Here is a 27,104-nt window from a genome sequence, read left to right on the forward strand (position 1 = left end):
CTCCCACTCGCCATCCCCAGGCCTGCCTCACTCCTGCCCCACCTGCTGCCCATGGCCCCCAGCAGATCTGGGGGCAGCAGCCAGGCCTGGCATTCAGGCGCTCTGAACCTCAGGGAGCCCCAAAGGGTTTATGGGGCTCCCAATGAATGGGCCTGTTGAGCTCAGAGGGGGCCGGGCCCGAGTAAACATGACTGGGTCTGAGCTGCCATTCTCCCCCGGCCTTCTTCTCCAGGACCCAGGACCAAAATACGACTTCCTGTCCCCGGAGCTGAGGGCCAGACGCGCCCCTCAGAGCCCTGGGCTGGGGCCCACTGGAGGAACACAGCCTGGCCTGCACAGGGTGGAGGACAGAGAGCACCTTGGGCTTTCGGAGTCATAGATCTGCATCCGAGACCCGGGGTTGGGCACTTTACGGAGCCCTTTCAAGCTTTGGAGTGCCAGATGTGAATGACAGATCAGGAAACTGAGGCCACGAACAGGCAAGACCCACAGGTCAGGGCAGGACAGGCACAGGGCCCCAGCCTCCTGCTTCCCTGGCCAGTGAGGACAAGAACAGTGGAAGACATGGCTGCCCACGGCCTGCGAAGCTGAAGTCTGCCCCCCGCCTCGTCCCACTGACCCTGGTCACAGGATGGCCTGTGCGCCCTGGGACACCCCCTGGAACTGTATCCTCGGGAGCAGCCCAGGGCCAGGAGCCCTGTAAGGGGTACCTGTCAGTCTTGCTATTTCTACTCTCTGCCTCCCTTTCTGACTTATGAACTGGAACGTACTACGGAAACTGTGAAGTATGGCACCCTCCCCAGGAGACTGGAAGACCTGGGAAGGAGTCACCCCCAGGGGATGGTGGCCTTAGGAATATGTCCCAGCAGCTGGGGGGTGGTTGGAAGCCAGTCGCCTCACGCGCTGGGCAGTGGGGGCTATGGCTGGAATGTGCTGAGTGGCAGCGGCCACGTGAACCATTATGCCTCGTCGGGCTGAGCCTGGGACTTCCAGACACAAACCAGCTCGGGCTGGGCTCAGGCGGAAGGGCAGCCTCCAGCCAGGTGTCCCGGATCTTGTGTGGTATCTTCCTCCCCATGTGTCCAGCTCTGGTTCTGCCACAGCTCATTCCACAGACCCAAGGGAGGAAGGCCCCTCTGCCTCTGTGACCTGTAACCCCACAAGCAGGTGTTGAGCCTGGAAGGCAATGGGGTGGGGGGAGGCACCCAGAGAGGGCTTCCTGCCTGGTTTCACACTGGGAGCCCAAGTTCCAGCGGGCAAGGAGTCAGATATGGGGTCGCTATGGGGCTGCAGGGGTCAGGTGGGGGAATGAGTGGAAGGAGGGTCCCCGCATCTCTCCTGGCTGGCAGCCACTGGGTGCCTCGTGCTGGGACATGAGGCCATCTCAAGTCTCACTTTCCTGACTGTGTCCTGGTTGTGAAACACCGTCAGCCCCCATCTGGTTTCTTCTGGTGCCCAAAACTTAAATGAAGTCACTCAGAGGGGCTGTGCTCATAGGTCATGGTGGTCTCAAATTTCTGAGATGTGGAGAGGGCCGGAAGGGGCAGACAGGGACACAGGAACAGACAGAAAGAGAGTCAGAGAGAAACTTACCAGGCCAAGGAGAGGACCATTGAGGCACACGCACCTGAGGGGCTGAGCTGGCCTGGGCACCTGGCAGGTAGACCCTGCCAGACGGGCGGGGAGGGCCCAGCCCAGGGCACCTGGACATTGGTGTGCTTGGACCTGCCTCTGCTACCCAGCCAGGGGTCTGGGACAAAGTCCTAGGCCAGTGCAGGGCCTGGTAAAAAATAATTAATTTTTCTTTTCAAGTGAAAGCTCTGACTCAGGCCTTTTTCTATCCCAAACAGCAAGGTCCTTGCTTGGGCCTGACCCGCAGAAGCCGCTCAGGTCCTTCCATGGCCTCCCCATGGCCCACCTGAGTCTGCTCTGCGGCTCCGGGCTCGGCTTGGAAGGCCTTGTGGGCTCCAGGTGAGTGGGGTCCAGGGAAGCCGCAGGGCCTGAGCGTAGCTGGGAGAGGGGTAGGCTGTGGCACGGGGTTAGTGTGTGTGCATTGCGCTGTGCCGTGGGGCAGACAAGGCATGCCTTCGTGGGCCGTACAACACCAGGGGGCCTGTGATCACGTGATCTGTAGGGAGGGCGGAACCTACATCCCAAATGGCCTGGGAGTGCTCCCTCCCTGGGACAGAGCCTCCGACCCCCAGGGGCCCCCCAGCTTCCTTCCCTTGGCCTTCCTGAGAGGTGAGAAACTGGGCTTCCTGCTGCGGCGGGAGGGGGCTGCCCGACCAGCTGCTGTGGGAGCCTCCAGTGACTCAGCCGGGTGGGGGGTGTTTATGAGCAGCCGAAATGGCTGTAAAAGTGGCACCTCGGTTCACTTATGGCCTGGCCATCCCCTCCCCTACGGCCCCTTGCCTTGAAAAGCTTCCAGAGGGGCCTGGAACCCAAGAGGTCTGTGATTAAGGCTTGCGTGGAAGCTCAGCCTGGGGTCAAGGTTCAGCCAGGGGGTAGAGGTCAGACTGGGCTAAGGATTCAGGCTAGGGGCAAAGCTTAGTCTGGGATCAGGGCTGAGATCGGGATGGAGGCTGATTTAGGCTGGGGCCGGAGGGAAGAAGTGCTGGGGGTCTGCAAACAACTGGTCCCAGGGAGCCCTGAGGGTGGGGAGATGGGTTTTCCAAGGGAGTGAGGCCAGACTGAAGAGCTGAGAGTTGAACCTCTGTCTTTCCTGTTTGAGTCTGGTGCCTACTCTGCCCCCAGGGCCTGTGTACCTTGGCCAGAGCACTACTCCTGCTGGCAGTGGCTGGTGGCAGCAGCAGACACTTGTCTGCCCAGGGCCACTGCACCAGAGTCTAGCTCCTGCTCCAGTTCTGAGCTCCAGTGACCACCTTGGCTCCTCCTCCCAGGCCCTAACCTGGGATGGGAGAGGGGAGTCACTACAGGGACTCACTCCCACTAACCCCTCCCCACCAGGCCTTTCAAAAAGCCATTGAAACTGACCTGAAACTGACTAGAAACTGACCCAGGGCCCTGGGGCTTGCCTGTCAGAAAGGGCAGGCTGGCTCTGACAGGCACTGGGGTGCTACCGGTTAATGTGTGACACCCCACCCCCATGGTGGCACTTTAACCAGAGGCCTGGGGGTGAGTTACAGGATCGGTGGCCCCACCCACAGTGATGGAATGTCCGGCAGGGGACTCTGGGGCGAGACACATGAGTTAAGGCTGGGGGAATACCTTCAAGGGGCCTAGAGCCCATCAGTCCCTTTCCGAGGTCCTGTCCACCACCCGCTCTGGTCCTTCCAAGTACAAATGCTATGGTTTTTTTCCCCCCAAATTTCAAGCTTTCTGAAATCAGATCTGGAAAGGATCCCCCATCTGCACCCAGTTGTACCTCTCAGTTTCCCCCAATTCCTCTGTGAATGTTCTTTTCCTATCCCCAAGGGGCAGGTATGGTTAGTGGTCATTAAACCATAAAATTTAAGAATAAAATCACTTAGAAACAGAGACATAAAGCTGAGACCATGGAAATACAACACTGAAGAACGACTTAGTGCCATAGAGGCCACACACCATAGCCGGCAGCCCCCAGATCGCAGCCTCACCTCCGGTAATGGGGACACGAGGAGGGAGGGATGTCATGTCCTCTACAGGAGGCAGAGAAGCTCCATCCTGGCAGAGAAAACCGTAAAGGCAAAGGCAGGGGTCCTGAACACGCCGAGGGGCGAGGAGCCTTGCTGACGGCACTCGTTGGGGAGAGTCATCTTTGGAGGAAACTGCCTCAAACAGAACAGTTCTCAAACACCAGGACGAGAAACTTGAGGGTAGTGGAGCGTGGGGGTGTGGCCATACCAGAGAATGTATGAAGAAAGACAGCTCTGGGTGCAGGCTTGCAGGTGGGTGGCTTGAGCCTGGAGAGGCGTAGGCTGCCAGGAAGGTTGACGGCCTTGGCTTGGGCTTGGGGACCCACTCACATTGAGGCGGTTGGATCCGGGGCTCTGAGGAGCTCCACTTCCACAGGCTGAGTGGGAGGAGCCCCCATGAGTCTGGGACACCCACCCTTGGAGGCACTATAACATAAAAGTTAGAAGTGCCCTTCGAAACAGCTGGTCAACTCCCCATTTTACAGATGAAGAAATCGAGGCCCAGACTTCAGGAGACTCGTCGTGCCCAGGATACACAACTGGTAAGTGAACAAGCAGGGGCTGCCAATCAGCCCGAATCTTTCCCAGGGCACCGACAGTCACATTAGCTTCCTTCCGACCACCCTAAAAGCCCTCGGATCCAGGAACCCGCGAGCCCTCCCTCTAGCTGGTACTGAGAGGTGGCAGTCTTGGGGGTCCCAAGCGCCCTCTCACTGGGGTTCCTGCGTCCCCTCCCCGCCCAAACACGTAAGCCCCGCCCCGCCCGGCCCCTGCCCGGGAAGACTCCTCCCTCCCTCCCGCAAGTTGACGGTCCCCAGTGGACCAGAGCCCGCCAAGAGTGTTTGGGGGTGTGACCGGGTGGGAGAAGGAGGCGGAGCGCGCGGGTGGGGGGTCCCGGCTGAGCCCGAGGTCCTGTGGCCTCTAGCCGCCCGGGGTGGAGCCAGGGGCGGAGCTGGAGGGACCAGGCGGGCGGCTGGATGGGTCGAGACTCCGAAAGACCCGGACCCGGGGAGAGAGTGGGGAGGGAGAGAGAGGGGCGTGGGGCCGGAGACGCAGGCAGGGGCGGGGGCGGGTCTAGGGCACCGCGGGCCACCCGCTCGGGAAGCTGCCGAGGCTGGGGGTGCAGGCGAGGGCGGGGTGGGGCGGGCGGCGGCCGAGCAGCCTCCCGAGGGACCCCGGTGCGGCCCGAGCGGGAGTCCCGCGGGCGAACACACAGCGCCGCGGCCGCGGGCGCGCGGGGTGCCTCCGGGGACCAGGGCCTGCTTGGAGCCTGAGGCCCCCCTTCACTGGCCCGGGCCGGACGATCAGAAAAAATAACGTCTGTGCCTTGCCGGAGGAGAGAATGAAGCAGCGGCAGCGTCCCGGGCCACGTTCCGGGGCCCCGATGTCAGGGCCCCCGGGCTCCGTGCCCTCCCCACCCCCATCCCGCCGCCGTGCGGCCCCGGGCCTCGGCCTCTAGAGAAACGTCCCGGGCAGCGGGCAGCGCGATCCGCTGCGCCGCTCCACACACCGCGTCGGAGGCGACGGAGGGGGCGGGGGCGGGAGAGGCCCAGGGAGGGCGCGGGGGAGGGAAGAGGCGCCCGGCCGCGCGGGCGGGGGAGCGGCAGACGCCGAGGCCAGGGACGCGCGCGGCGGGCGGCGGCTCCGAGTGGCGGCCCGGCGGGGGGCGTTGGAGGCCAGGCCGGCTAGGGGGGATCCCGAGAGCTCCATGAAGTCCCCCCGGGGCCGCGGACGGGGCGCTGTCCTGGGGAGGCTGTCGGGGGGTCCCCGACATCCATGGCTAGGCGGGGGCCGCGGCGGCGCGCTCGGAGTAAGTCGGGGTCTGGGGCCGACGCCGAGGGAGGAGGTCGGAGCCGGGCAGGGGCGACTGCGGACCTGACCGGGGCGGGCGGGCTGCTCCGTCTCGGTGTCAGTCGGCGGCGCCTCCTCGGAGCCCGGCGGAGCCGCCAGCCCCGAGCCGCTCGGCTCCGTGTGGCTTTTTTGGAAACTTGCAAATGTTTTCGTAGAGAGAGAAGGGGGAAGGGAGGGAGGGAGGGAGGGAGTGACCGAAACGGAGCTCGGGGCCGCTGGAAGAACGGAGGCCGAAGCCGGGGGAGCTGGAGACAGACTGACAGACAGGCGGACGGACAGAGCGCCCGGGCCCACAGGCGCGCTCCGGCGGCGCGGGCGCAGGCGGGGCTGCGGCCGGAGACCGGGAGGGGGTGCAGGAGGCGGCCGTGGACGGGATGGGGATCGGAGGGGACTGCAGGGCTGGGAGCTGGCGGCGCTGTCGTTGCAAAGTTGGGATCGCGTCCCCAAGCTGCAAGCCCTGAGCGGCTCAAAACGCACCCCCCGCCCCGCCCCCCCTTACGCTCACCGCGGAGCTAAAAATAACAGCCCCATGCGCCCCCCGCAGACCGCGACCCCAACCCCTCCCCCGACCCCTCCCCCACTGGGCGTGGGGCGAAGCCACAGCTCCCAGTTCCCCAAAAGAAAAAAAAAAAGAAAGAAAGAAAAGGCGGTGCGGGGGGGCGGGGGGCGGGCCGGGGGCGGGGGGCCCGGCCATATGGATGTGATTTCTCCGCTCCGAGGCAGACGGGCAGCTCCGCAGCGCTAGGCGCCCGCCCGCCGCCCGCCCGGCCCCCGGCTGCCTCCCTTCCTCCTCCCTCTCTCCTTCGCGCTAGCTCGCTAGCCCTCAGCGCATGGGCCCCGCGCCCGGCCCCGGGGCCTCGGGCCGCCGGCCCGCCGGGGTCCCCTAGGCCCGGGCGTGAGCGGGGCAGCCAGCCTGACGCAGCTGTGTACCCCACCAACATCACCAGGGCCGGCGGCGGCGGCTGCCCCGAGGGACAGGGCCCTAGGCGGTGGCGATGGGGGCCGCCCGGATCGCGCCCGGCCTGGCGCTCCTGCTCTGCTGCCCAGTGCTCAGCTCCGCGTACGCGCTGGTAAGTCCCCCGCCCGCGCTCCAGGACGGGCTGTGGGCATACTCTGGGATCCCTAGGGGGAGGAGAGGGGTCCCGGGCGCAGAGTCGTGGCTTCCCCAAGTAATCTGAACTTTGGGCGTGGGTCTTCCCTGACCCAGGGTCCGCAGTGCCTGCTCTCTCGGGGGCATCTGAGCTGTGCATTACACACGCCTACTACACATGCCTGCGGTCTCGGCTTCTGAATCTTGGGCTTGGGGTCCCAGGTCTGGAAATCTGTGGTCCGGGATCTCCTGTCTTCTGCTTCTCTGAGCGCCATTGCTCTGGTTCTGTCTTCCTTGAAGATGACAGTATGATCTGGCAGAAGATTGGGCTTTGGCTCTCATGTGGGGTTCCACTGACTTTGCTCTGGGGGACTGTGTTTTCTACAAGTTTCGTTTGCAGTCTGGGACTCGGGGCTGAGGGTCTGAGGTCAGAATCACCCGGGCAGGGGCCGAGGTCTAGGAGCCCCCTCCAGCGTTCGGGATCCCATGCATGCACGCACACACGCCCAGGTTTACCCAGGGTGAAGGCCGTTGGCCTGGGAGCGGGGTGCGGAGTGGCCTTGAGGGCTGGAGGTCCGTCCCCTGGAAGAGACGGACCTCACTCAACATCCCTACAGGAGAAATACTCTGGAGGGGGACTCCAGTGGGTCAGGGGACCCCTGGGAAGATGGGGGAGCCCCGTCCGTACCCTCCTGAGAGCAGAGGCCAAGAGGGGACCAGAGGAACAAGAAGAGACAGAATGGGACATGAGATGAGAGGACGAGCGAGAAGAAGAAAGAAGAGGTAGAGACAAAGGGGCGTGGGGGTGAGGGCTCCAGGAGAGGACGAGTAGACGGACCAAGAATAGCAGAGAAAAATCTGGAGAGACTGACGGAAGCCAAGAGCTGGAGACATGGAGGGGCAGCACCCTTCTCGCCCTGGGCCGGGGTCTGGGTGCCATTTCCAGGAAAGTCAGATCCCACCGCAGCGCTATCCCAGGGGACCAGCCCATTGCTGAGGAGACTGTCTGCCCGTGTGTCTGGCTCCAAGGCCCCTGTTGCCTTCCCCGACCACCACCCCCCCTCCCCAGGTAAGGGCATCTACCTTCTAGAAAGACAGGCAGGCAAGCAGGCAGCCTCCTCCTCCCACCAGCTCCCTGCTCAAGCACAGCCCCAGGGGCAGGCAGTAGCCCTGGATTCCTCCAGCTCTCCCAATGCCTGTGTGACCTTAGTCTGTCCTTCACACCTCAGTCTTCCCATCTGTAGAAAGACAGCCAAGAAAGAAACATTCACCCGAGAATCCCCTGAGCCGAAGCTCCTCTGGGCTGCGGGCCTCAGTATGCTCTATTCACAGGTGCCCTTGCCCTCCCCTCTCTGGCTCCCCAAAGCCAGAGACGTTGCCCGTACGTGAGGACTTGTAGACAGGGAAACCGAGGTTCAGAGGCGCTGGATACCTTGTTCAGTGGCATTCCAAACCCTGATGAATGCCAGGGCCCAGAACCATTTCCTTGCCCTCCCCTTGGGCCAGGCTCGCCTTTTCCAGGGCCCCCTCCAGGGTGTGTGGAGCCAGCCAGCGCTGTCTGGGTGCACATCCGCGTGCACGCGAGGCTCTGGAGGGCTAGACAGGGTGGTGGGCTTGGGTGTCTTGCAGGTATGTCTGTGTGTCAGAGCAGGGCTCTGTGGGGCTGTGGGCACGGTGTTCTCTGGGTCTGTGTGAGTGTGAGTGTATGAGTCCATGTGTGAGCTCACATGTGTACGAAGTCGTGGGTCTGCACATGACCGGCAGGAGCATAGTTGTGTGTGCATGTGTGTGTGTGCATTTGTGAGTACATGTGCACCCAGATCTATTGTTTTCTTATTTTTAGTTAGTAAATGCTTCTGTAGCGCTTTCTACTTGCCGGACACTGTTCTAAGCACTTTACAATGTCGACTAGTTTAATCTTCCCAACGACCCTCCGAGAAAGATTCTGTGACGATCCCATTTTTTAACTGATGTAAATCACACAGCCAATATGACCGTGATTTATGTAATGGCAGCCAAGCGCGAAGTGTTGTGCCCCGACAGGGCCCTACACTGATTTCTGGGGAAACGGAGGCACATGCAGAAAATGTGTCTCGGTGAGCTCCGGCCCAAGGCTGAGGCCAGGAAGGAATGAGAGACGCCACGCCAGGGCTGGGTCTGCCCCGAGACCTTGTTGGGGCATCTGTAGCTGTGAGTACACCGGACCCTCCCTGACCTCAGAGCTGGAGGATATGGCTCCAGGGTCACCCAACACCCTGTGGGCCCCCTGGGCTCAGCCGGAGCCAGCAAGAGGCCAACGGCCTGCCAGCTCCCTCTCCTGAACCCGGGAGCTGGCCCTCCCAGCCCACCAACCTCGGCTAGTAGCCTCTGTCACCAAACCTGTATACCACCTGCTCTATCAGCCCCAGGACCAGGCTCACATCTCCAGGGAGCTCACAGTTGGGAGACCAAAAAGTGTCCCACTGGGAGCACACTGGCTGCGGCCAGACTCAGACTCAGCCGGTCCACCTCGTGCCTTATAAGGAAGAGTAACCGCGAGGCTGGGGTCAGTGGAGTGAAGTTTGGAGGGAGGGATCAGCACACGGATTGTGAGTAGGAGTCAGAGGGGTGTCTTATCCTCAGGGGCACCTCGTCCTAACGACACCCTCAGCATGCACACCTGCGAAGGAGACAATGCAAGGGGAGAGGCCGAAGGTCAGCGTTGGAGGCCGGCCTGGAACGCAGAGATGGGAACTCAGGGTCAGACTCAGGAGGAATGGTGGTGGGGGGCAGCAGACCCCTCGCAGCCGGCTCTGGGGGCAGCTCGGACACAGGGCTCACTTTTAAAGACAAAAAAGAACCAATGGGTATGAACAGTGGCTGCTCCTAGATTCTGAGCTAGGAACTGTCACAAATGGTTTCTCGTCCCGTCCGCTCACCCATCCATTTTGTGGGAAGGGGCCCTGAGGTTCCCACGTGAGTCTGAGGCAGAGGTGGGATTGGAACCCAGGTCTTCGGGCTCCTGCCATGAGCTTCTTTCTCCAGAGCAGAGTGAGGACTTGCGCTGGCAGGAGGTCCCCATGTCCACTCTGGGTTTTCTTTCTCTTCCTTTCTCTTATTTTGCTTTTATTTTCTTATATTTAATTTCGTAACTGATTCTCGAATATGTTCTTTCTTATAAAATGGTCAGATAATATAGATTCAACAAACCTCCTTGATTACATCCAAACCCCATTCCCTCTTTTAGAGAAAACCATTTTTAACAGTCTAGATGAGAGATGTAGTCCTGATCTTCCTCTGTGTGTTTCCAAAAGGTACCTTTTTGTGTACATGTGAAAAAGGTAGTTTTGTTCTATCGTTTCCTGTTCATTTTTAAGTACATGGCATCGGTTTCTAGATAAGGCTTTGCCCCATGCATTTTTCGACTTAAAGGTATGTCTCGGAGACTTTCGTGTTGATAAATCAAATCTTTCTTTTTTTAATGCTGCATGGTATTCCGAAATCTGGGCTCCATGCAGCAGTTCCTAGGAGTGTGCATTTAGATTGTTTCTGCACAATTTGTGTGTGTGTGTGTGTGTGTGTGTGTGTTAAGGGGGGGGTGGAGATTGCAGATGGAGAGATGGTGGCAGGGAAGCTCCTTGAAATGCCCTTTCGTGTCCCCGCGTGACCAAGTCCCTGTGGGATATTTCTAGATTCCATCATTGCCGGGTCTGAGAACATGCACATTTTTTATTTTTATAGACATGGCCAAACTGCCCTCTAAAAAGCCAGTGCCAGAGTGAGCGGGAGGGTCACTTGCCCACACCCTTTGTCTCACAGGATGGTGTGAGAATTCTTTCCTTCACCTTTGCCATTCTGATAGGTGAAAAATGGTGTCTCACGTCATTTTAATTCGCCGATTACCAGTGAGCTTTTGGACTTTATGTGGGTTTATTGTCCATCTTCTAAGAGCTTGCACAGAGCCATTACCCATCTCTCTATGCTTTATTTGTCTGTTTCCTATTGATTTGTTGGAGCTTTTATACCACCTGCCTTTAGACACCCCCCCACCCCCAGCTCTGGCCGCTGCCAGTGGACAGAGCGGGAGGAGGGGGGCTGAGCCCTCCCGGGTACTTGGGTTTTCTTCGGAATGTTTTAATGAGGCGTCAAGCGGCCTCCCCCAGATTCCTGTTGTGGGCCTTCTGGGGACACTCCCTGGTCCAGCCACTACATCTGGAAGGCAGCTCCTTCTAAGAGAGAGAGTTCCCAGGAAAAACAAAGGGTGGGGTGGGGGGTTTGCAGACCCCTGAAATTGTCTGCAAAATATAGTGTGGCTGGGAGAGGGTGCAAAGTTTTGCTCAGGTTTAGAAAGACATAGGAAACCTCCAAAACCCTTAAGAACCCCAACTCTGGGACCAGCCTTGTGCAGAGGTGAGACCTGGTGGAATCATATTCTGCTGACCAAGCTATACCATCCTTCTGGGCCTTGGCCGCCCCCAGCCCAGGTAGAGGCTGCTCGTGAAGATCCACCCTGTCCCAGCCGCCAACTGCGCCATCCCAGTCTCCGTCCCACCGCCTGCCCCAAAGGCGTCCACGCTGGCCAGGATGAGAGGCGTCACAGTGCCTCCCCCCCCCCTAGCCCCTCCCAGCCCTGAACACAGGCAGCCTGTTCAGGAAGGCCTAGCGAGGGGGAGGAAAAGTCCGCACTTGTCAGCGGTGGCAGGCAGGAGTGTCCCCGGCAAGGATCCCGTCCCAGCCTGCTCGGGCCAGCCGGACAGACCGAGGGCAGAAAGGGTTGGGGAGCAGTCCCTAGCCAGCTGGCATGGGAGACATCGAGGGGTGCCAGCTCAGGTCCCAGGAGTGGAACCTGGAGAAGAGGTGCAGGAAGGCCAGGAGGTCACCAGGGGTCTCCTGTCAGCCAAGGCTTTCTGCTGGCTTCCTGGAGCTGCGGACTCTCCTTGCTCCTTAATAGCAGGGCACGACTGTCCTCAGCCCTGTTAGAGCTGAGCACAAGCTGCCGGCACCAGCACCACGGCCATCTGATCGCCTTTATGCTGGCCTCCACCCCTGAATCACCTCTGTGGAGGCTGCCTTAGGCACTCGCTCGATGCGGCAAAAAACACAATCCAGAAGGGCCGTGGAAAGCTGGCCCTGAGGCCGGCTCCGGGGGATCCACGGGGCTGGGTGGCTGCTTCTTCCTTCTTCCCTTTCCTCCAGAGGGGCAGCTTCAGTGTCTAGCTCCAGTCCTGGCCCTCGTCTTTCTAACTGGGACTCTCAGCTTGAGTGTCCCTGTTTGTGAGATGAAGGACACGTGGCTAATGTTCAGGGGCGATGGCCGATGCCACAGGCAGATGGGCTCCCGCAGGGCAGGAGAGACTGGCCAAGTCCAGGGATGACCGCCGGGCAGATCTGCCTCCTCTAGAGGTGAGCGGGAAGCCGACACAGCGGCCGTACCCCTAGGGGACAAGACTGAACCCAGGCAGAGGGGTAGATGCCATGACCCATGAGGGCACCGTGAAGCTAATGCCATGTACGGGAAGAAGCCCCTTTCCCAGGGGCGGAGGTGTCAGCAGCCGAAGAAGGGTCCCTTGTGTTTCCTCCATAGTTTCGCCCAGAGGAGAATGTAGGCCTCTCTGGGATCACAGACAGCAAATGTGTGGAATTTGGCAGTTAGGAGAGGAATAGAGAAGAGTGGCTCTCGCTTGGTCAGTGGCAAGGAACTGGCTCTCTCCGCCACCACTGTCACCATCGCGCCCCCAGCCCGGTCAGCAGCCTCGATGTCGCCACTTCGCTGTCCTCGCTGCCGCTGTCACTGCCATCCTCAGCTCCAACAGCGTCCTCAGCGGGGGCTCCTTGGGAGCGGACTCAGAAGGAGTTGCTTGCTCCCCGAGGTGGGGGGTGGGGCAGGGAGGGATAGTGAGCAAATGGCTTTTCTCTTCCTCTTGGTTTCTGAGCTCAGGAAATGAGAGACACATCCGGACCTCTTGACCACACACTGCTCTCTCCCTGGGACAGCAACTTCTATGTTTGTAAATAACATATTGGCTTCCAGCTCCCACTTGCACCCCGCCTGGAGCCCCACAAACACCAGCTCGGTGCTCCCAGGCGGTCTCTCTCCGTCTTCCCCCAGCTCGGGGCTGGATCAGGTCATCGCCTCGCCCGTGCATGCTCACTGCGGGGGCGGGAGGGGGGGTGGGTATTGAAACTGAGCTCTACATGGTTAGGTTAGGGGAAGTCGACTCTGACCCAAGGTCGTAGGAGGGTCGTGTGTAGGGGCAAGGGGCTTTGAGATACCTGGCACCAGGGTTGCGTGGCCCCATCAGTGGTGGGTATTGACCATTGACTAACTGACTTCTGGCCGTGACCCAACCCTGGGTCCCTCAGTCTTCACCCCTGAAACTCAAATTCTACAGACTCTCTGGACCTAAAATGATGGAAGTCTGAGCCTTCTGCACCAGGAGGTGGGGCAAGACCTGACCTCTGCAGGAGGAGAGGGAGTCCCCAGGCCCGGAGGACAATCAGAGCTGTCAGCATATTCCATACCACTCCCAGGAGATAAGACCTCCTCAGTCAGGGCAGAGGCAGAGGAGGGGCCCTGTTGCCCCCTAAGACCGTTTGGGGGGCCTGGCAGTGACCTTGAATTTTAGCGTGAGTGGATCCAGAAATGCAAAGTGTTATTGGGAGGACCTTCCACCCCAAAAGCTTGCTGGGTGCACCTCACCCAGCTCCCAGTTCTCCCTGGAGCCCCACATCCCATCTGCCCCTCACTGTGGCCCTCTGCACTCAGACAATCTCCTCCTGCCACTCTGGATCCCTAGCCTGGGTCCCTAGCCATGGCGCCCAGCACCAAGGGGGCCCATAGCCATGACTCGATGCTGCTGCTAATAACAGCAGCAATAACAGCACCCAGCTTTTCCTGGGCCCCACCCCTGCCCGGCCTTTTCGTGCAGTGCAGGAGGTCCTCAAATAATGTCATCATGACATTGACAAGATGCCATAGGAACTTAACTCTTGTTTGTGTCAATTCGCCTACAGTATGATTGTTTTCATTATACCTCATTTGGCTTAAAGTCACAGAACCTATTGAAGATGTTAAAGTGAGGGCTTGTACCTTATTTAATCCTCACAACAGCCTTATTGTTATCCTGAGTTTACAGGTAGGAAACTGAGGCACGAGGGTTCAGCAACTTTTGCAATGACACAAAGCCTGACAATGGTGGAGGCAGGATTCAAGCTCCAGTGCTGGTGGCAGAATCTCCTTGGATGAGGAGAGGGTGCGGGTGGAGGGAGGGGTAAACAGGCCGGTTCCAGGCAGGGGAGCTGCACCCTGGAGCGAGTTGGGGTGCACTTGGGGTGGAGCTGCCCTCCTCTCCTTGGGGTAATGCCTCTTTGACTCAGGCTGGAGTTCCTCTTGCTACAATGACAGTTCTGCCATGATTAGGTAACAGAGAAATGGGTCCTATAGTTCAGGGAGGCCCAAAGTGGGGCCACCATCCCTGCGGATGAATGAATGAATTTAGTGGCAGTGGGGTGCTGGAAGCACATACCTTCCCCTCTCCTGAGCCACCCTGAAAACGAGACTCCAGAAAAGAGGGTGTTCTGCCTCGGCCATAGAGAGGGCGAAGCCAACAGCAGGAGCCGGAGGCTGAGCCGATGCCTTGGGCCAGTTCCTGGCCATTGCTGGGTTAGCACACCTGTCTGTCGCTCTGCCAAACAGGCAGTTTACAACCCACGTCTGACTGCCTTTAGTCTAGGCCATCAGTCCCATCAGTGGACTAGTAGTCTGTCTGTCGAGAGGGCTGGGGTGTCAGTCTTTAAGGACTGGTACAAGCCTCCAGCTTTCCATCAGCTGGAGGAAATACGGTGCATTGTGTTTGTCTTGAGAGAGATGGAGGTGGGCAGAAGGAGAAGGGGCCGCGGGGAAGGGGGCGTGGGGAGGGAGTAAGGATGAGACCGTGGCAGAGGTGGGACTGACGTGGTTATGGGGCCGGCGGCAGTATTGGCGATGGCAGTGATGCTGCCTTTGGCGGTAACGGTGCTGGCGGAGATAGCCCTGGGTGCTCATGGAACTCCTGCGACGGTGCCGATGGTGCTGAGGGAGGCCGTCCTGGTGGTAACAGTGGCTGGCGGTGGTTACTGACGGAGGTAGAGCTGCATCAATGCAAACGGCAGCGAAGGGGTGCTGTAATGGGGCGGGTGTGCGGGGCAGCTACAGAGGGATCGGACCCCTCTGCAGCCTGATGCCCTTAGGATCCCCAATTCCGGAGGCACGAAGAGAACTTCAGGTCAGTCTTGGAGTCCCCATGAATTAGGGCAGGCCTGAGCTGTCCTCCCTCAAGTCCTGTTCCCGCCCCCTGCGCCCTCCCCCGCCCCCCCCCCCCCCACCCCGGCAGCTACTTCTGCTCTAGCCTGCTCGGCCATACCTGGGGATGGGGAAGGGAGGATAGAGGAGCTGTGGGGGCCAGCGGCAAGCACGTGGGAATCTGCTGTAGCCCATCGCGGGGGCCGTAGGCATTGGGTGAGATCTCAGGGTCCAACTCAGGCTCCAGAGACAGGCAGAAGTACAGACACCCCCATCACGCTAACGAGCGGCCGCCTCACACACTGCAAATGTGCACACGCGGTTCTTTGCCCAGAAGCACACGTACACATGCATGTTCACAGACACCGCAGGCTCACGTCCCCAACGTGCATGCTGAACAATCCCCACGAGAGAGCGCACAGAGACGGGGCTCACACCAGTGCACACACCGGCCCAACAGCTTGTGCGCTGCCAGTTAATGCTGCGCCGCCGCTCATACGCGCATGCGCAAATATGCCTCCGCTAAGTGAAACCAGCAGAACCCAAGGCTGCTGAGCCAGTTGGAGACTCCTTGGCCCTGGAAGCCCTTGCTGCTGCCACCAAGAGACTCGGTCAATTAACTTCTCCCTGCAGCCCAGCTCCTTGACTGCCCAGGCCAGCCGGCCAGCCCCCACTCGCCGGTGCCGCCCCTTCCCCCACCCGCCTTCGTCCTTCCCTGCCTCCGGCTGGTTCTCCCACCCTGCAAAGCTCCACTCACACTGAAGAGACCGGCCTTTGCCATGGGATGTCTGAGCGGACACAGCCCTGCTCTGGATCTGAGGTGTCTCAGGAGACATGACCTTGTTCTCTGGTTCTGAGGGGATGCATTAACCTCTTGCGGGTCCCCCTCCTGAGAGTGGCTGGGCTTGGGCACTCTGAGCTGTTCCCAGGGCAGGATGCTGCATTAACGTTCCCGCTCTCTTCCAACCTGAAGTCAGAGGAACAGAGAGAGGCTCAGGGTGAGACCCCACCCCATCCCCAAGATGCTTCTGTTCCCTTCCTTAAAATGATGCCAGCGGGTCCCAGCGGGCGGCAGCCAATGCGTGCAGATTGGAAGGAAGGGAAGAAAAGAAGTCCAGGCAGAGGGAGCGGCAGGAGCAAAGGCCTGTCTGCATCATCCGAGCACGGTCTGCCTGGATGCAGGGAGCTTCCAGAAAAGCGGTGGGATGTGGGTGACCCCCACCCACAGCCTGCACGGGAGTGTCTCGCCCAACCCAGACCACGGCCAGCACTTCCTCCATCCTCTCCCTCTTGGGAGCGCAAGGGTGGGAGGGGCTGAGGCCTTCACCGTTGACTGGGGAGAGGGCCAAGATGGAAACTGGTGACTCCCAAGGTCCCCCAGGGCACTAGGACTTGAAGGAATCCGAGCCTGGTTTGTTTCCCCAGAGCTCAACGCTCCCTGCCCACCCCCACTCCCACCCAGGTTTCCAACAGGCGGCCGGATCCTGTGAGGTTCCATCCTGGGACATTCCATCCCTTTCCCATGCACCCGTGGGGAACAGACTGGACAGAGAATATCAGCGGCTGCAGCCTCCGGGGTTACTAGCGGGCAGGCAGGGGACAGCCGCGCTCTGCCTTCTTGCTCTGGTCCGGCAGCACGAGGCCTTGGTGCCGCGGCCTCCCATCTGTAAAACGGGAGCTACACAAGGCACATCTCGCGCATTCTGGAGTCGGGGCCTTCGGAAAGGGGGGAGTCCCTCAAGGAGGTTGGGGCAGTTGTGGGACCTGCCGCTGTGCCGGGAAGTCCTGCCTGCAGCCTGACCTTCGACTTGGCAGGTGGACGCAGACGACGTCATGACCAAAGAGGAGCAGATCTTCCTGCTGCACCGTGCCCAGGCCCAGTGCGAGAAGCGGCTCAAAGAAGTCCTGCAGAGGCCAGGTGGGGGCGGAGTTGGATGGGGCGGGGCCAAAGGAGGAGGGTCTGTCAGTGAGGTCAGGAGAGGGAGGGGCCAGAGGAAGGTGGGAGCCAGGGGTGCAGGACCGAGTGCCACCAGGGGAGGGTGATTCAAGTAAAGGGGTGCTAGGCCAAAGTGGGGCGGGGCGGGGGAGAGCGAAGTCAGCAGGCTCACAGATGCGCTGAGCCGTTCCTCCCAGGCAGGGGCAGGGTGGTGAGGAGGCAGCCCCAGTCCAGTCACCGCCAGCAAGTGGCTTAGATCCGTGAGGCATGCCGGGATCAGGAGTACAGACGAGGGTGCTAGACGCCCCTGGGGCGGGCTGGGACAGCTTCCCGGGGGAGGAGGAATTCGGGGCAGATCCAGAAGGATGAATAGGTCTTCTAAGGAGGCCACCTGAGCAGAGAGGGCCAGGCAGAGGTGTCCGGAGTCAGGAGAATCAGAGGGTCTGTGGGGCTGGATAGGGGCAAGCATGGAGAGCTAGGGTTGGATATCTATGATTCTGTCAGTCACCGTCATGTCCAGGAGAGGGTGCTTGATCTGGGGTAGGCAGGGCTTCCTCCCACCCGCACAGCATCTCCATGGGACCCCACCACGGTGAAGTCGGGAGAGGCGCCCTCCTGACTTCACAGCTCCTGCCCCATTTGAATCTGGTTTCTTCCTTGAATCCATTTCCTGGAAGCAGAGACGAGGCCTATCCAGGCCTCTGATATCCGTCTGATTAATCTCATCCACCGAGAAGAGGTGCAGACCCAGAAAGACCGAGCTGGCCCTGAGGCTGCGGGGGGCAAGGGGAAGGGGAGGGTGCTGGGGCACACCCAGCACACGGTCACACAACCGTAGCACGTGAGCTTCTCTCACATGGGGACTCACAGGGTCTCCGCAGTCACAGCGCCACCCACGCGGGCCCCACCGGTGGCCCCCAGCCCGTGTCTGGTCACACCAGGGTCTGGGGGGTCACATGGGCCCCCTTCACTCTGGGTCCTGAATCCAGCCCTCTTCCTAATGGAAGGCTGGAGGCACCTCCTTCCACCCCTACTTCATGCGTGGTCCAGCCCTCTCTTCCCGCTCCACCCTATCCTGCTCCCACAACCCTGCTGATACCCAAGGGTGCAGGCAGGTAAATGGACACAGCCATTCAGTCCAAGTCCTGAGGGTCTGCACTCAGCTTCCCACTGTTGACATGCAGGGGACCCCGGCTTGAGCTGAAGCTTAAGGAATTCAAGTCAGATAGTGAGGGAGACTTTTCAGCAAGGAATAGAGACCTCCAGCATCTCTCACGGAGAGAAAGGCCAGGCCCCATCTCAGATGGAGCCTCCAGCGTCCCTTATGGGTCTCTCGTGAACCCCGTACTTGAGCGTCTTGGGTCAGGGGACCAAGCAGGTAGACTTGTCTGTCCGCCCTCGACAGCTGCTCACTCTTGCCCTTGTCTTCCAACGCCAGCAGCTTCTTGAGCTGCCCGGGGCTCTGGTCTGGCTTCATTTTTACTGTGTAACTTCGTTGACATCACTACTGTCTGCTTTTGCCATGCGCCCCCTGGTGGGGCTTTCGCCTCCTGCCTGGGCTTTGGCTCCTACCCTGGGCGGAGGACACCACCTGTGCCCACATCTTGCCCACATTTACTGCTCACTCCCTAGTTGATCCCACACCCGCATGGTGTTGGCTTCCATCCAAACCCCTCTTCAACTGTCTCCATCCCGTCTGATGACTTCTGTACCTGCAGGGCAAGCACTTTACAGTTTGTAAAGCACTTCCTCATCTGTCATCCCAGCTTTCCCAACAGCCTGGGGTACAGCAGGGCAGCGGTGACCCCCGTTGTACAAAGTGGGGGTAGAGTCTGAGGCAGGAGGGTGCCCTAGGTCTCTCTCCTCCCGCAGCACAGTTGACAAACCATAACTTCCCTGATTTCTCTAGCTGACATAATGGAATCAGACAAAGTATGGGCATCCGCGTCCACATCAGGGAAGCCCAGGAAAGAGAAGGCATCCGGGAAGCTCTTCCCTGACTCCGAGGAAGACAAGGAGCTGCCCACCGGCAGCAGGCGCCGAGGTATGTCTGTCTGTGCTGACACACACTCAACCGAGACCGGCTGGGACCGCCCACCGCTGCTCTGGCCGCCTCGAGTGAGCTCAAGTTCTCAGCTCTTGTGGAAAGTCAGAGGCTGCTGCCCCTCCCCAGAAAGCAGGGGAGGGGCTGGGAGGAGACAGAGCCAAGGCGGCAACATGCGGAGGGGGCAAGCTGGATGGGCTTGGCCCCCAGGAGATGTGAACAGAGAACTTGCCCCGCACCCCTCTGGTGGGTAGGAGGGACCCAGGGCTACAGCCCCTCCCGTGGAGAGAGATGACAGAGAACCTGGGAGACAGAGAAGGGGAGAGGCCGGGAGAGACAGAGCAGGGACCGAGAGGCACACACTGGGACCGGGACTCGGCATATCAGAGAGGACGATGCGCCCAGATACACAGCGAGGTGGGCAGGAGACAGGCGGGAGGGAAAGGTGGCGATGGAGGGCAGGGCCAGAGGCAGCAGGACAAAGAGGGGAGAAGAGAGAGAGGAAGGGAGAGGCAGGGTCACGTTGTCCCCCGGGGAGGTAAGGAGAGACAAACGCAGAACCCGGGCTGCAGCCGCAAGGCCGGTTCGAACCGGCTGGGTGGGCAGCAGATTCCAGATGGGCCACATCTGGGAGGCTGTGGTCACCCTGTGGCTCCCCAGGGACCAGAGGGAATTGTGGGCCTGGCCAGGCGGGGCTGGGAATCTGGTGCCCAGGACAGAGAGTCTTTCACCAAGCCGGGGTGGGTCCGGCCATCCAGGCAGCCTTCCAGGGTGGCTGGACAGTCCTGTGGCCGCAGTCCGGCAAGGGGAAAGCAGGGAGCCGAGGGGGTGGAAAGTGGAAGATTCGGACGCTGGGGACCCTCCTCCAAGGTCACCCAGCATCTCTATTGTGAGGCCGCAGCCCCACAGCGAGGCGTGTCACCCTGCCTCGAATCTGTAACGAACACTGAGACCCGCAGAACTGTGTCTCCCCCACGAGTGTTCCCCGGAGTCTCACAGCAGGTGCTCGGGGCGGGCCTTGGACGGTGGCGGGAGCGTGGGCTGACGTGGTCAGTGCCAACTTCCCAGTGAAGAAACCGAAGCACAAAGAGGACGGACACCTGCAGGGGGTCAGCGGCCCTTTGGGAGTCCAGCTGGCACTGGAAGCTGGCCGTCCTGCCTCCTGTCCAAGGCCCCTGAGCAAGGGTCACAGAGGAAGCATTCTCAGCTGAGGAAGAGCTAGTCTAGGAACTTGCTCCTCTCCGGGGACCCCCAGAAGGTGGGACCGAAGAGCAGAGAGCAAAGAGAGAGGCCTAGCCAAGGGCTGAGCACTTGAGGGCAGGGCCCTGGGCTGTACGACCTCAGCAAATCACTTGCCTCTCTTGGCCTCTCCTCCAGCCAATCTGGAAAGCAGGGCCGGCACCAGTACCTGCACACAGGGGCTGTAGTGGACGCTGTGAGGCCAGGAGGGTGCAGGGCACAGTAGGGCTCCATGTAATCTCAGGAACACTCTAGGCCTGGGGTGCAGCTGTCCCTGAGGGAGCCAGCGACCACGAGTGTGTGCATCCCTCAGTCACCAGCCATGGACTTGACTGGTGTGCCCCACCTTGTCTGTCTGTCTCTGTGGGCACAGGACGCCCCTGTCTGCCTGAGTGGGACCATATCCTGTGCTGGCCTCCAGGGGCACCCGGGGAGGTGGTGGCTGTGCCCTGTCCTGACTACATATATGACTTCAATCACAAAGGTAAGACGGGCTGGAGTAGGGTGGGGACCACAGGGAGATCGGGACTTGGAGCGCAGTGGCTCCAGACCTCTCGGCTCACCCTGACCCCACCACGGACCCGCAGGGCATGCCTATCGGCGCTGTGACCGCAATGGCAGCTGGGAGCTGGTGCCAGGGCACAACCGGACGTGGGCCAACTACAGCGAATGCGTCAAGTTCCTGACCAATGAGACTCGTGAACGGGTAGGAGCCTTCCCCCGCCCCAGCCTGACCCGGATAAAGCAGCTCACCCTGTTGGTGACCTCTGACCTACTCCTGACTCCTCCAGCAACCTTAACCTGGCCTCTGCCCCTTAACCTGATGTTCACCCCGAGGCCCAGGGTTCTGACGGGGTCTCCCCACCTGCGCAGGAGGTGTTTGACCGCCTGGGCATGATCTACACCGTGGGCTACTCCGTCTCCCTGGCCTCCCTCACCGTGGCCGTGCTCATCCTGGCCTACTTCAGGTGGGCGGGGCGAGGGGCGGGGCCGAGGCAGGAGGGGCGTGGTCCGGGGGGCCCGGGCGTGGTGCCTCGCTTTCCGTCACTGCCCCGCTACCGGTGCGGGGTGTCCATACCCGCCGCGCATGGCCGGGCTTCCTGCCCACCCACCCACCACGGTGCTGTCGCGCGCCCCGCAGGCGGCTGCATTGCACACGCAACTACATCCACATGCACCTGTTCCTGTCCTTCATGCTTCGCGCCGTGAGCATCTTCGTCAAGGACGCGGTGCTCTACTCGGGCGCCACCCTCGATGAGGCCGAGCGCCTCACGGAGGAAGAGCTGCGCGCCATCGCCCAGGCACCCCCACCGCCCGCCGCTGCCGCCGCCGGCTACGTGAGTGCGCACCCCCTCCCCCCGCCGCGGCCCACGCCCGGGGCCCCTCGCCACGCCACCCGCTGTGCCTGGCACTTCCGTCCCAGCTGCGCCCCTGCCTGTCTCCTCCCACCACTGGCTTCAGGCCGCTCACAGCCGTGCTCCCGGCACCCCTCAGCTCTGCTTCCAGCCCCTACTGCCAAGGGCTTTGGAGTGCCCCCCATTCCCGGCATGGTCATCAACATTCCCGCCTCAGCCCCGTTCCCCCAAACACCAGCCTCTTCACCTCGCCCCCTGCCACTGTCCTGAGTGCACTCCAGCCCCTGGCACCATCCCCCTATACGCCCTCAGCCCCTGACCTTAGTAGAGGGCCCAGACCAGAGCCCGCCCCTTCCTCTTGGACCTGACGAGCCCCTGGTCCTGTCTTCCCGACCGGCCCTGACTTCCCCAGTGCTGGCCCCGCCCCCAGCCCGGCCCGACTTCCCCAAATGCCTGCGGGGCTCTCGGTAACACCAGCTCTTCCCCCAGGCTGGCTGCCGCGTGGCTGTGACCTTCTTCCTTTACTTCCTGGCCACCAACTACTACTGGATTCTGGTGGAGGGGCTGTACCTGCACAGCCTCATCTTCATGGCTTTCTTCTCAGAGAAGAAGTACCTGTGGGGCTTCACAGTCTTCGGCTGGGGTACGAAGATGTGGCAGGTGGGGAGGCACAGGCATGGCAGGACTATGGGTGACAGGGTGAGAGGGGACCACCGAGGGTAAGGCTGCCATACAGTATATGCCATCCTGGACACGGAGCAGGGGACGAGCAGTCTGCCCACCCTTCTGTGACTCCGACCCCAGGCTCAGGTCAGGGTTCACCTGGAGTTGGCTCAACCTGGGGTTGGGGCTCAGCCCAGGAGGGAGCAGGGACTCTCAGGTCAGATTCAGCTCAGGATCAGAGTGAGGTCGTGGGTCAGAGGTCGGCCTGGAGCGGCAGTTAGTCAGAATCTGGGGCCCTCCCTCCACCCGCAGCCCAGTTTCCCCACCAGTCCCCTCCCTGCGCGGAGCTGCCCGCTGGGTCCTTGGCCCAGAGCCACGAGCCGGGGCTCTCGGCATCAGCTGGGCTTCGGCAGCCCCTCTGCAGAATGGGTAGCTGGGGCTCCTCTGCTCTCCTCCCCCACGCGCTCCGAGATCAAGTTACTGATAATTGTCCATTATTGTTGGCAGCCCCAGAGCTTGGCGAGGCTCCGGGCAACTGGCCAGACTGCAGAAGGGTAGGCCGGGTGGCTGGAGCCCTCCCAGCGCTCAGCACCCAGACGCCCTCAGATCAACAGCCACAGCCTCGCTGCTCCTTGGCACACACTCTGACCTTGACCTCACCCGTGGGAAGCCCCAGAGTTGGGGGGAGACCTGGGCCTGGTCCCAGGAACTGACGCAGGCTCTGGAGCCGGAGGATGTCAGGGTGGGCAGGAAACGCAGACCAGGGAGCACTCCGAACTTCGTGGCACAGAAATGTCACAGCTCTTTTTTTTTTCATCATAAACCCAGGTCTCGCCCTCCCCCACCCAAGGGTACTCAGGCCTGGAGTGAAGCGTGAGGGGGTGGAGGATGGGGACCTGGGCTCCCTTCCTAGAGGCAGAGCTCACCCAGAGGTGCGGTGTGCTCTCTGAGCCACCTCAGGCCTGGGCACACCAAGGTTTCCTTGTGGCCCTTTCCCCAGCCTGGAATGACAACCCTCGCTTCACCCGGCCCCATCACGGGGGCTGGGGCCTTTCCAAGCGGGTGGGGGTAGGTGTTCTGGGACCAGAAAAGGCTGGCAACAGTCCCCCGCCCCCACAGGGAACCCCAGCCCAGAGTAGCATTCTTTAGGGGAGGAGAGGGGAATGCACTGGGTCTGGATGAGTGAGCGATACCTCATTTCCACCACGTGCCTGACAGGTGCGCGTGCGCGTGTGCGTGTGGGAGCTGCAGTCAGAATGCGGGCAGAGGGCTGAGCGGGCTGCCGAGCCCTGAGGGGAGGCTGTGGGGGCAGCGGCCATGCCAGGGTCTGGCTCCGTCACCAAGCAGTTCAGGTGCTCGGGGTGTGTGTGGGAGGGGCAGGGACAAGGACAGGGTAAGCTGGGGGTCCTCAGGAAGGCGGGACTGCACCTGCAGGGTGAGCTGAGGAGAGACGTAGTGGACAGCGTCTACAGCCCCTCACACACTGTCCCCTCTGCGCCCACAGGTCTGCCCGCCATCTTCGTGGCTGTGTGGGTCAGTGTGAGAGCCACCCTAGCCAACACCGGGTAGGTCCAGGTGCAGAAGGGGGCGGTGGCCTCGAACAGGCCAGAAACACCCCCGGGACCCTCTCCCTCTGTGGAGCATGTAACAGGAGCCTCCTGCCCCCTGGCCCTGAGTGGCCCGGGGAGGTTTCAGGAATCTTCAGTCCAGCTTCAAGACAGGTGTCCCTTCAGAGTCACAAGAGTCCACTTCAAAAGAGGCCTCTGAGGGCAGCTTCAGGCCTGGCCACACCAGACACCCCCCTGTCCTGTGTCCTTAGCAGTAAGGTCAGAGAAGACCAGCTCTGGGGCATCTCTGTGGGCCGGCTCAGGGCGGGGACAGGGGGGCTCGGGGCTGATGCCTCAACCTCCCCCAGGTGCTGGGACTTGAGCTCCGGGAACAAGAAGTGGATCATCCAGGTGCCCATCCTGGCCTCCATCGTGGTGAGCAGGGTGGCCACAGGGCTAGGTGGGGGTGTGGGCTCCCGACCCCAGGGCCGTGGACCTGACGGGGACCAGTAGAAGCTTCCCTGGACCCCAGGGTCGCAGCCACAAGGCCTGAGAGGCAGCCGATCCCCGTCCTGGTCCAGACGGGGGACCTGAGGGCCTAAGGAGCCCCCTGGAGATGCGGCGGCCGAGCAGAGCCCCGGCGGGGCCGTGGGTCCCCGCGTCCTCGCCCCCCGCCCGGCTGGGCTGCAGCCTCGGGACGCAGCCCTCCCTCGTTCCCACAGCTCAACTTCGTCCTCTTCATCAACATCGTCCGGGTGCTCGCCACCAAGCTGCGGGAGACCAACGCCGGCCGCTGTGACACGCGGCAGCAGTACCGGTGAGCCCCGCCCCCGTGCCCGGGCGCCTCCGAGCTCAGGGGCGTCCAACCCCGGCACCATGTACAGAAGCAAAGATGGAGGCCCAAGGATGAACCTGTTCCAAGGGAAAAACCCAGCGCCTGACTCCCTGGCTGGCCCCGCGCGGCAGCGATCGGCTCTCGCCCGGCCTCTGGATGCCCTGAGGCACCAGAAAGCCAACCGGGGGCACTCGGTGCCAGGCCCCGCACCAGAGCTGGGGTCTGCAAGGGCGGGACAAACCCAGACCTCTCCGCAAAGAGCAGGGAGTCCGAGGGACAGGTGGGCAGCGGGCGGCCTTGAGGAGGCACAGCTCAGCTGAAACCCGGCCGTGGGGCATGGGATAGGTAATGTGACAAGGCCATGGGGGAGTGACCGAGTGCCAGCAGAGAGACCAGCAGCTGCAAAGCGCCCTGAGACAGGGCCACCGTATAATTTATGGTTCACTCCAGGACGCCTCAGAAGCAGGTGGCCCTAGGGACACTTCGCTGAGACAACAAAGTGTCCCAGGTGAACTGTCTGGCCTCCTGCTGGCGGCCAGAGCCTCAGGCCCCTTGGTGGCTTCTGGAACCCGAGGCTGGTGGTGGGGGCGGGGCGGGGCGGCCCGGCCTGACCCGCCTGCCCTGCCGGCCCAGGAAGCTGCTCAAATCCACGCTGGTGCTCATGCCGCTCTTCGGCGTCCACTACATCGTCTTCATGGCCACGCCGTACACCGAGGTCTCAGGGACCCTCTGGCAAGTCCAGATGCACTACGAGATGCTCTTCAACTCCTTCCAGGTGCGCCGGCCGCGGCCCGGCCTGGGGGCGGGGGCTGCTTCACCTCCTGCAGACCCGGGCTCTGGGCCTGACCCCCGCCCCTCTCTCCACAGGGATTTTTTGTCGCCATTATATACTGTTTCTGCAATGGCGAGGTAAGTGGCGGGCGGCCCTGGGGTGCGGAAATGCTGGGGCGTTCCCCAAGGCCTGTCTCTCCGTTCTTCTGCCCGGTCCTTCCTTTGTTCCTCCAAGAACGTCCCTGAGGACATTCTGGAGGCAGAAGTCCTTCCAGATGGTTCAGGCCCAGGACGTGCGAGGGTGTGTGGGCTCATCCGCCTTTGGCACAGCCCAGCGTCTTCCCGATGCCATGTTGAGTTCTCCGTAGTCCGGACTGACCGGCTCAGCGGCCACCCTTGGGGCTGTCCGAGCCTGGCAGACTCTGGGTGTGTCCACTGGCTGCAGCCAGGCACCGTGTCCTGGGGACGGCAGGGTTCCGCCTGGTCATGCCCCCCGCCTCTGTTTCCATCCAGTGCTGAGTGTCGTCGGAGCGGGGACGGGGGCGCTGCTGGGGGCGGAGGGAGGCGTCGCAGAGGGGTGAAGGGCATGCCTGACCGCCCACCCTGCTGTTACCACCCCAGGTACAGGCTGAGGTCAAGAAGTCCTGGAGCCGCTGGACACTGGCGCTGGACTTCAAGCGCAAGGCGCGCAGCGGGAGCAGCAGCTACAGCTACGGTCCGATGGTGTCCCACACGAGTGTGACCAACGTGGGCCCCCGCGCGGGACTCGGCCTGCCCCTCAGCCCCCGCCTGCTGCCGGCCGCCACCACCAATGGCCACGCCCAGCTGCCCGGCCTCACCAAGCCGGGGGCCCCGGCCCTCCAGGCCACACCGCCGGCCGTGGCCACGCCCAAGGACGACGGGTTCCTCAACGGCTCCTGCTCAGGGCTGGACGAGGAGGCCTCTGCGCCCGAGCGGCCGCCCGCCCTGCTGCAGGAGGAGTGGGAGACCGTCATGTGATCGGGCACTCCGGGCTTGGACCTATGGACATCAGGGCAGATGGACCACGTGGCGGGTGGCTGGATGGTTGCCCACTCAGGGCCGGGCTGGGAGGACAAAGCAGGAAAAAGAAAAAAAAAAAAAAACACACAGAAAAAGCAGCAGTGTGGCTTCCCGGGGTCTGAGCCGGGGACTCTCTCCGGGAGCAAAGGGGACTGGGAGCCATGGGGGAGCCACGGGCCAGTCCCTGGGCTGGGGCACAGTCCCGCAGAAAGGTCCTGAGAGGGGCCATTGCCTGGGTCTAGAGAGGATCGAGTTTGCTGTCACACAGGGACCCAGTGGGCCCGTGCAGGAGTGGGCCGGGCCTCGTCGCCAGTTGCCACCTCAGCTGCTCCCCACACTTGTATCCAGGCCCCACGAGAGGACCCAGGCTGCTTTTGGCTCAGGCTCCCCTAAGCTAACGATCCACCTGCTGGCCCCCAGCCGCTGCACACCCAGGACTGACAGCGGACCCCTTGGGTCCCTGGCCACACACCCCAAGCCCAAGGCCCGGCTACAGGACCCTTCCTGCCTGTCTGGTGGCTTTGCCGTGCCCGTTGGAGGCTGGGGCACTCAGGGGGCCCTCCACACGTGACCCCTCGCCCCCACCCGGGACCTGATGCAGCTCTGGCAGCGGCAGAGGGTGCAGGGAGAGTGCCAGGGCCCTAAAGCGAAAGGCAACCTGGGGTCTCTTCTCTGGCTCAGGAGCCAGCGGTCAGCCCAGAGGGCGGGCTGGTGGGGGTCTGCAGGCCTCTGCACCCCCACTCACTGTGGAGCCTCCCCAGCTGCCCCCACCTCTGGGCCTGTGCACAAGCAGGTGCCGAGCCCGGCCCGCCCTTCCCCTCATCGCCAGCTCAGACT

General features: G+C 61.8%; 1 protein-coding gene across 3 annotated transcripts; it reads left to right on the forward strand.

Annotated features, from left to right (window-relative positions):
* The first annotated feature begins 1,832 nt into the window (after nucleotides 1-1,832).
* PTH1R (parathyroid hormone 1 receptor) lies at nucleotides 1,833-26,363 on the forward strand. Of its 3 annotated transcripts, XM_016141376.2 has the most exons (16): nucleotides 1,833-1,971; nucleotides 4,121-4,177; nucleotides 6,434-6,556; nucleotides 16,652-16,754; nucleotides 18,682-18,816; nucleotides 20,429-20,539; nucleotides 20,643-20,761; nucleotides 20,929-21,023; nucleotides 21,197-21,392; nucleotides 21,900-22,053; nucleotides 23,578-23,638; nucleotides 23,989-24,055; nucleotides 24,343-24,437; nucleotides 25,089-25,230; nucleotides 25,323-25,364; nucleotides 25,848-26,363. In XM_016141376.2, the coding sequence occupies exons 3-16, from the start codon at nucleotides 6,482-6,484 to the stop codon at nucleotides 26,223-26,225; spliced, it is 1,773 nt and encodes a 590-aa protein (XP_015996862.2). In that variant the 5' UTR covers nucleotides 1,833-1,971; nucleotides 4,121-4,177; nucleotides 6,434-6,481; the 3' UTR covers nucleotides 26,226-26,363. The 3 variants fall into 3 exon arrangements, with proteins under 3 accessions (XP_015996862.2, XP_015996863.2, XP_015996865.2); XM_016141377.2 differs by lacking the exon at nucleotides 6,434-6,556 and having other exon boundaries at nucleotides 25,848-26,350; XM_016141379.2 differs by lacking the exons at nucleotides 1,833-1,971; nucleotides 4,121-4,177; nucleotides 6,434-6,556 and adding an exon at nucleotides 6,625-7,645 and having other exon boundaries at nucleotides 25,848-26,350.
* Nucleotides 26,364-27,104: the final 741 nt, after the last annotated feature.

This window comes from Rousettus aegyptiacus, unplaced genomic scaffold (assembly GCF_014176215.1).
Source record: "Rousettus aegyptiacus isolate mRouAeg1 unplaced genomic scaffold, mRouAeg1.p scaffold_m13_p_4, whole genome shotgun sequence".
NCBI classification, from domain to species: Eukaryota; Metazoa; Chordata; class Mammalia; order Chiroptera; family Pteropodidae; genus Rousettus; species Rousettus aegyptiacus.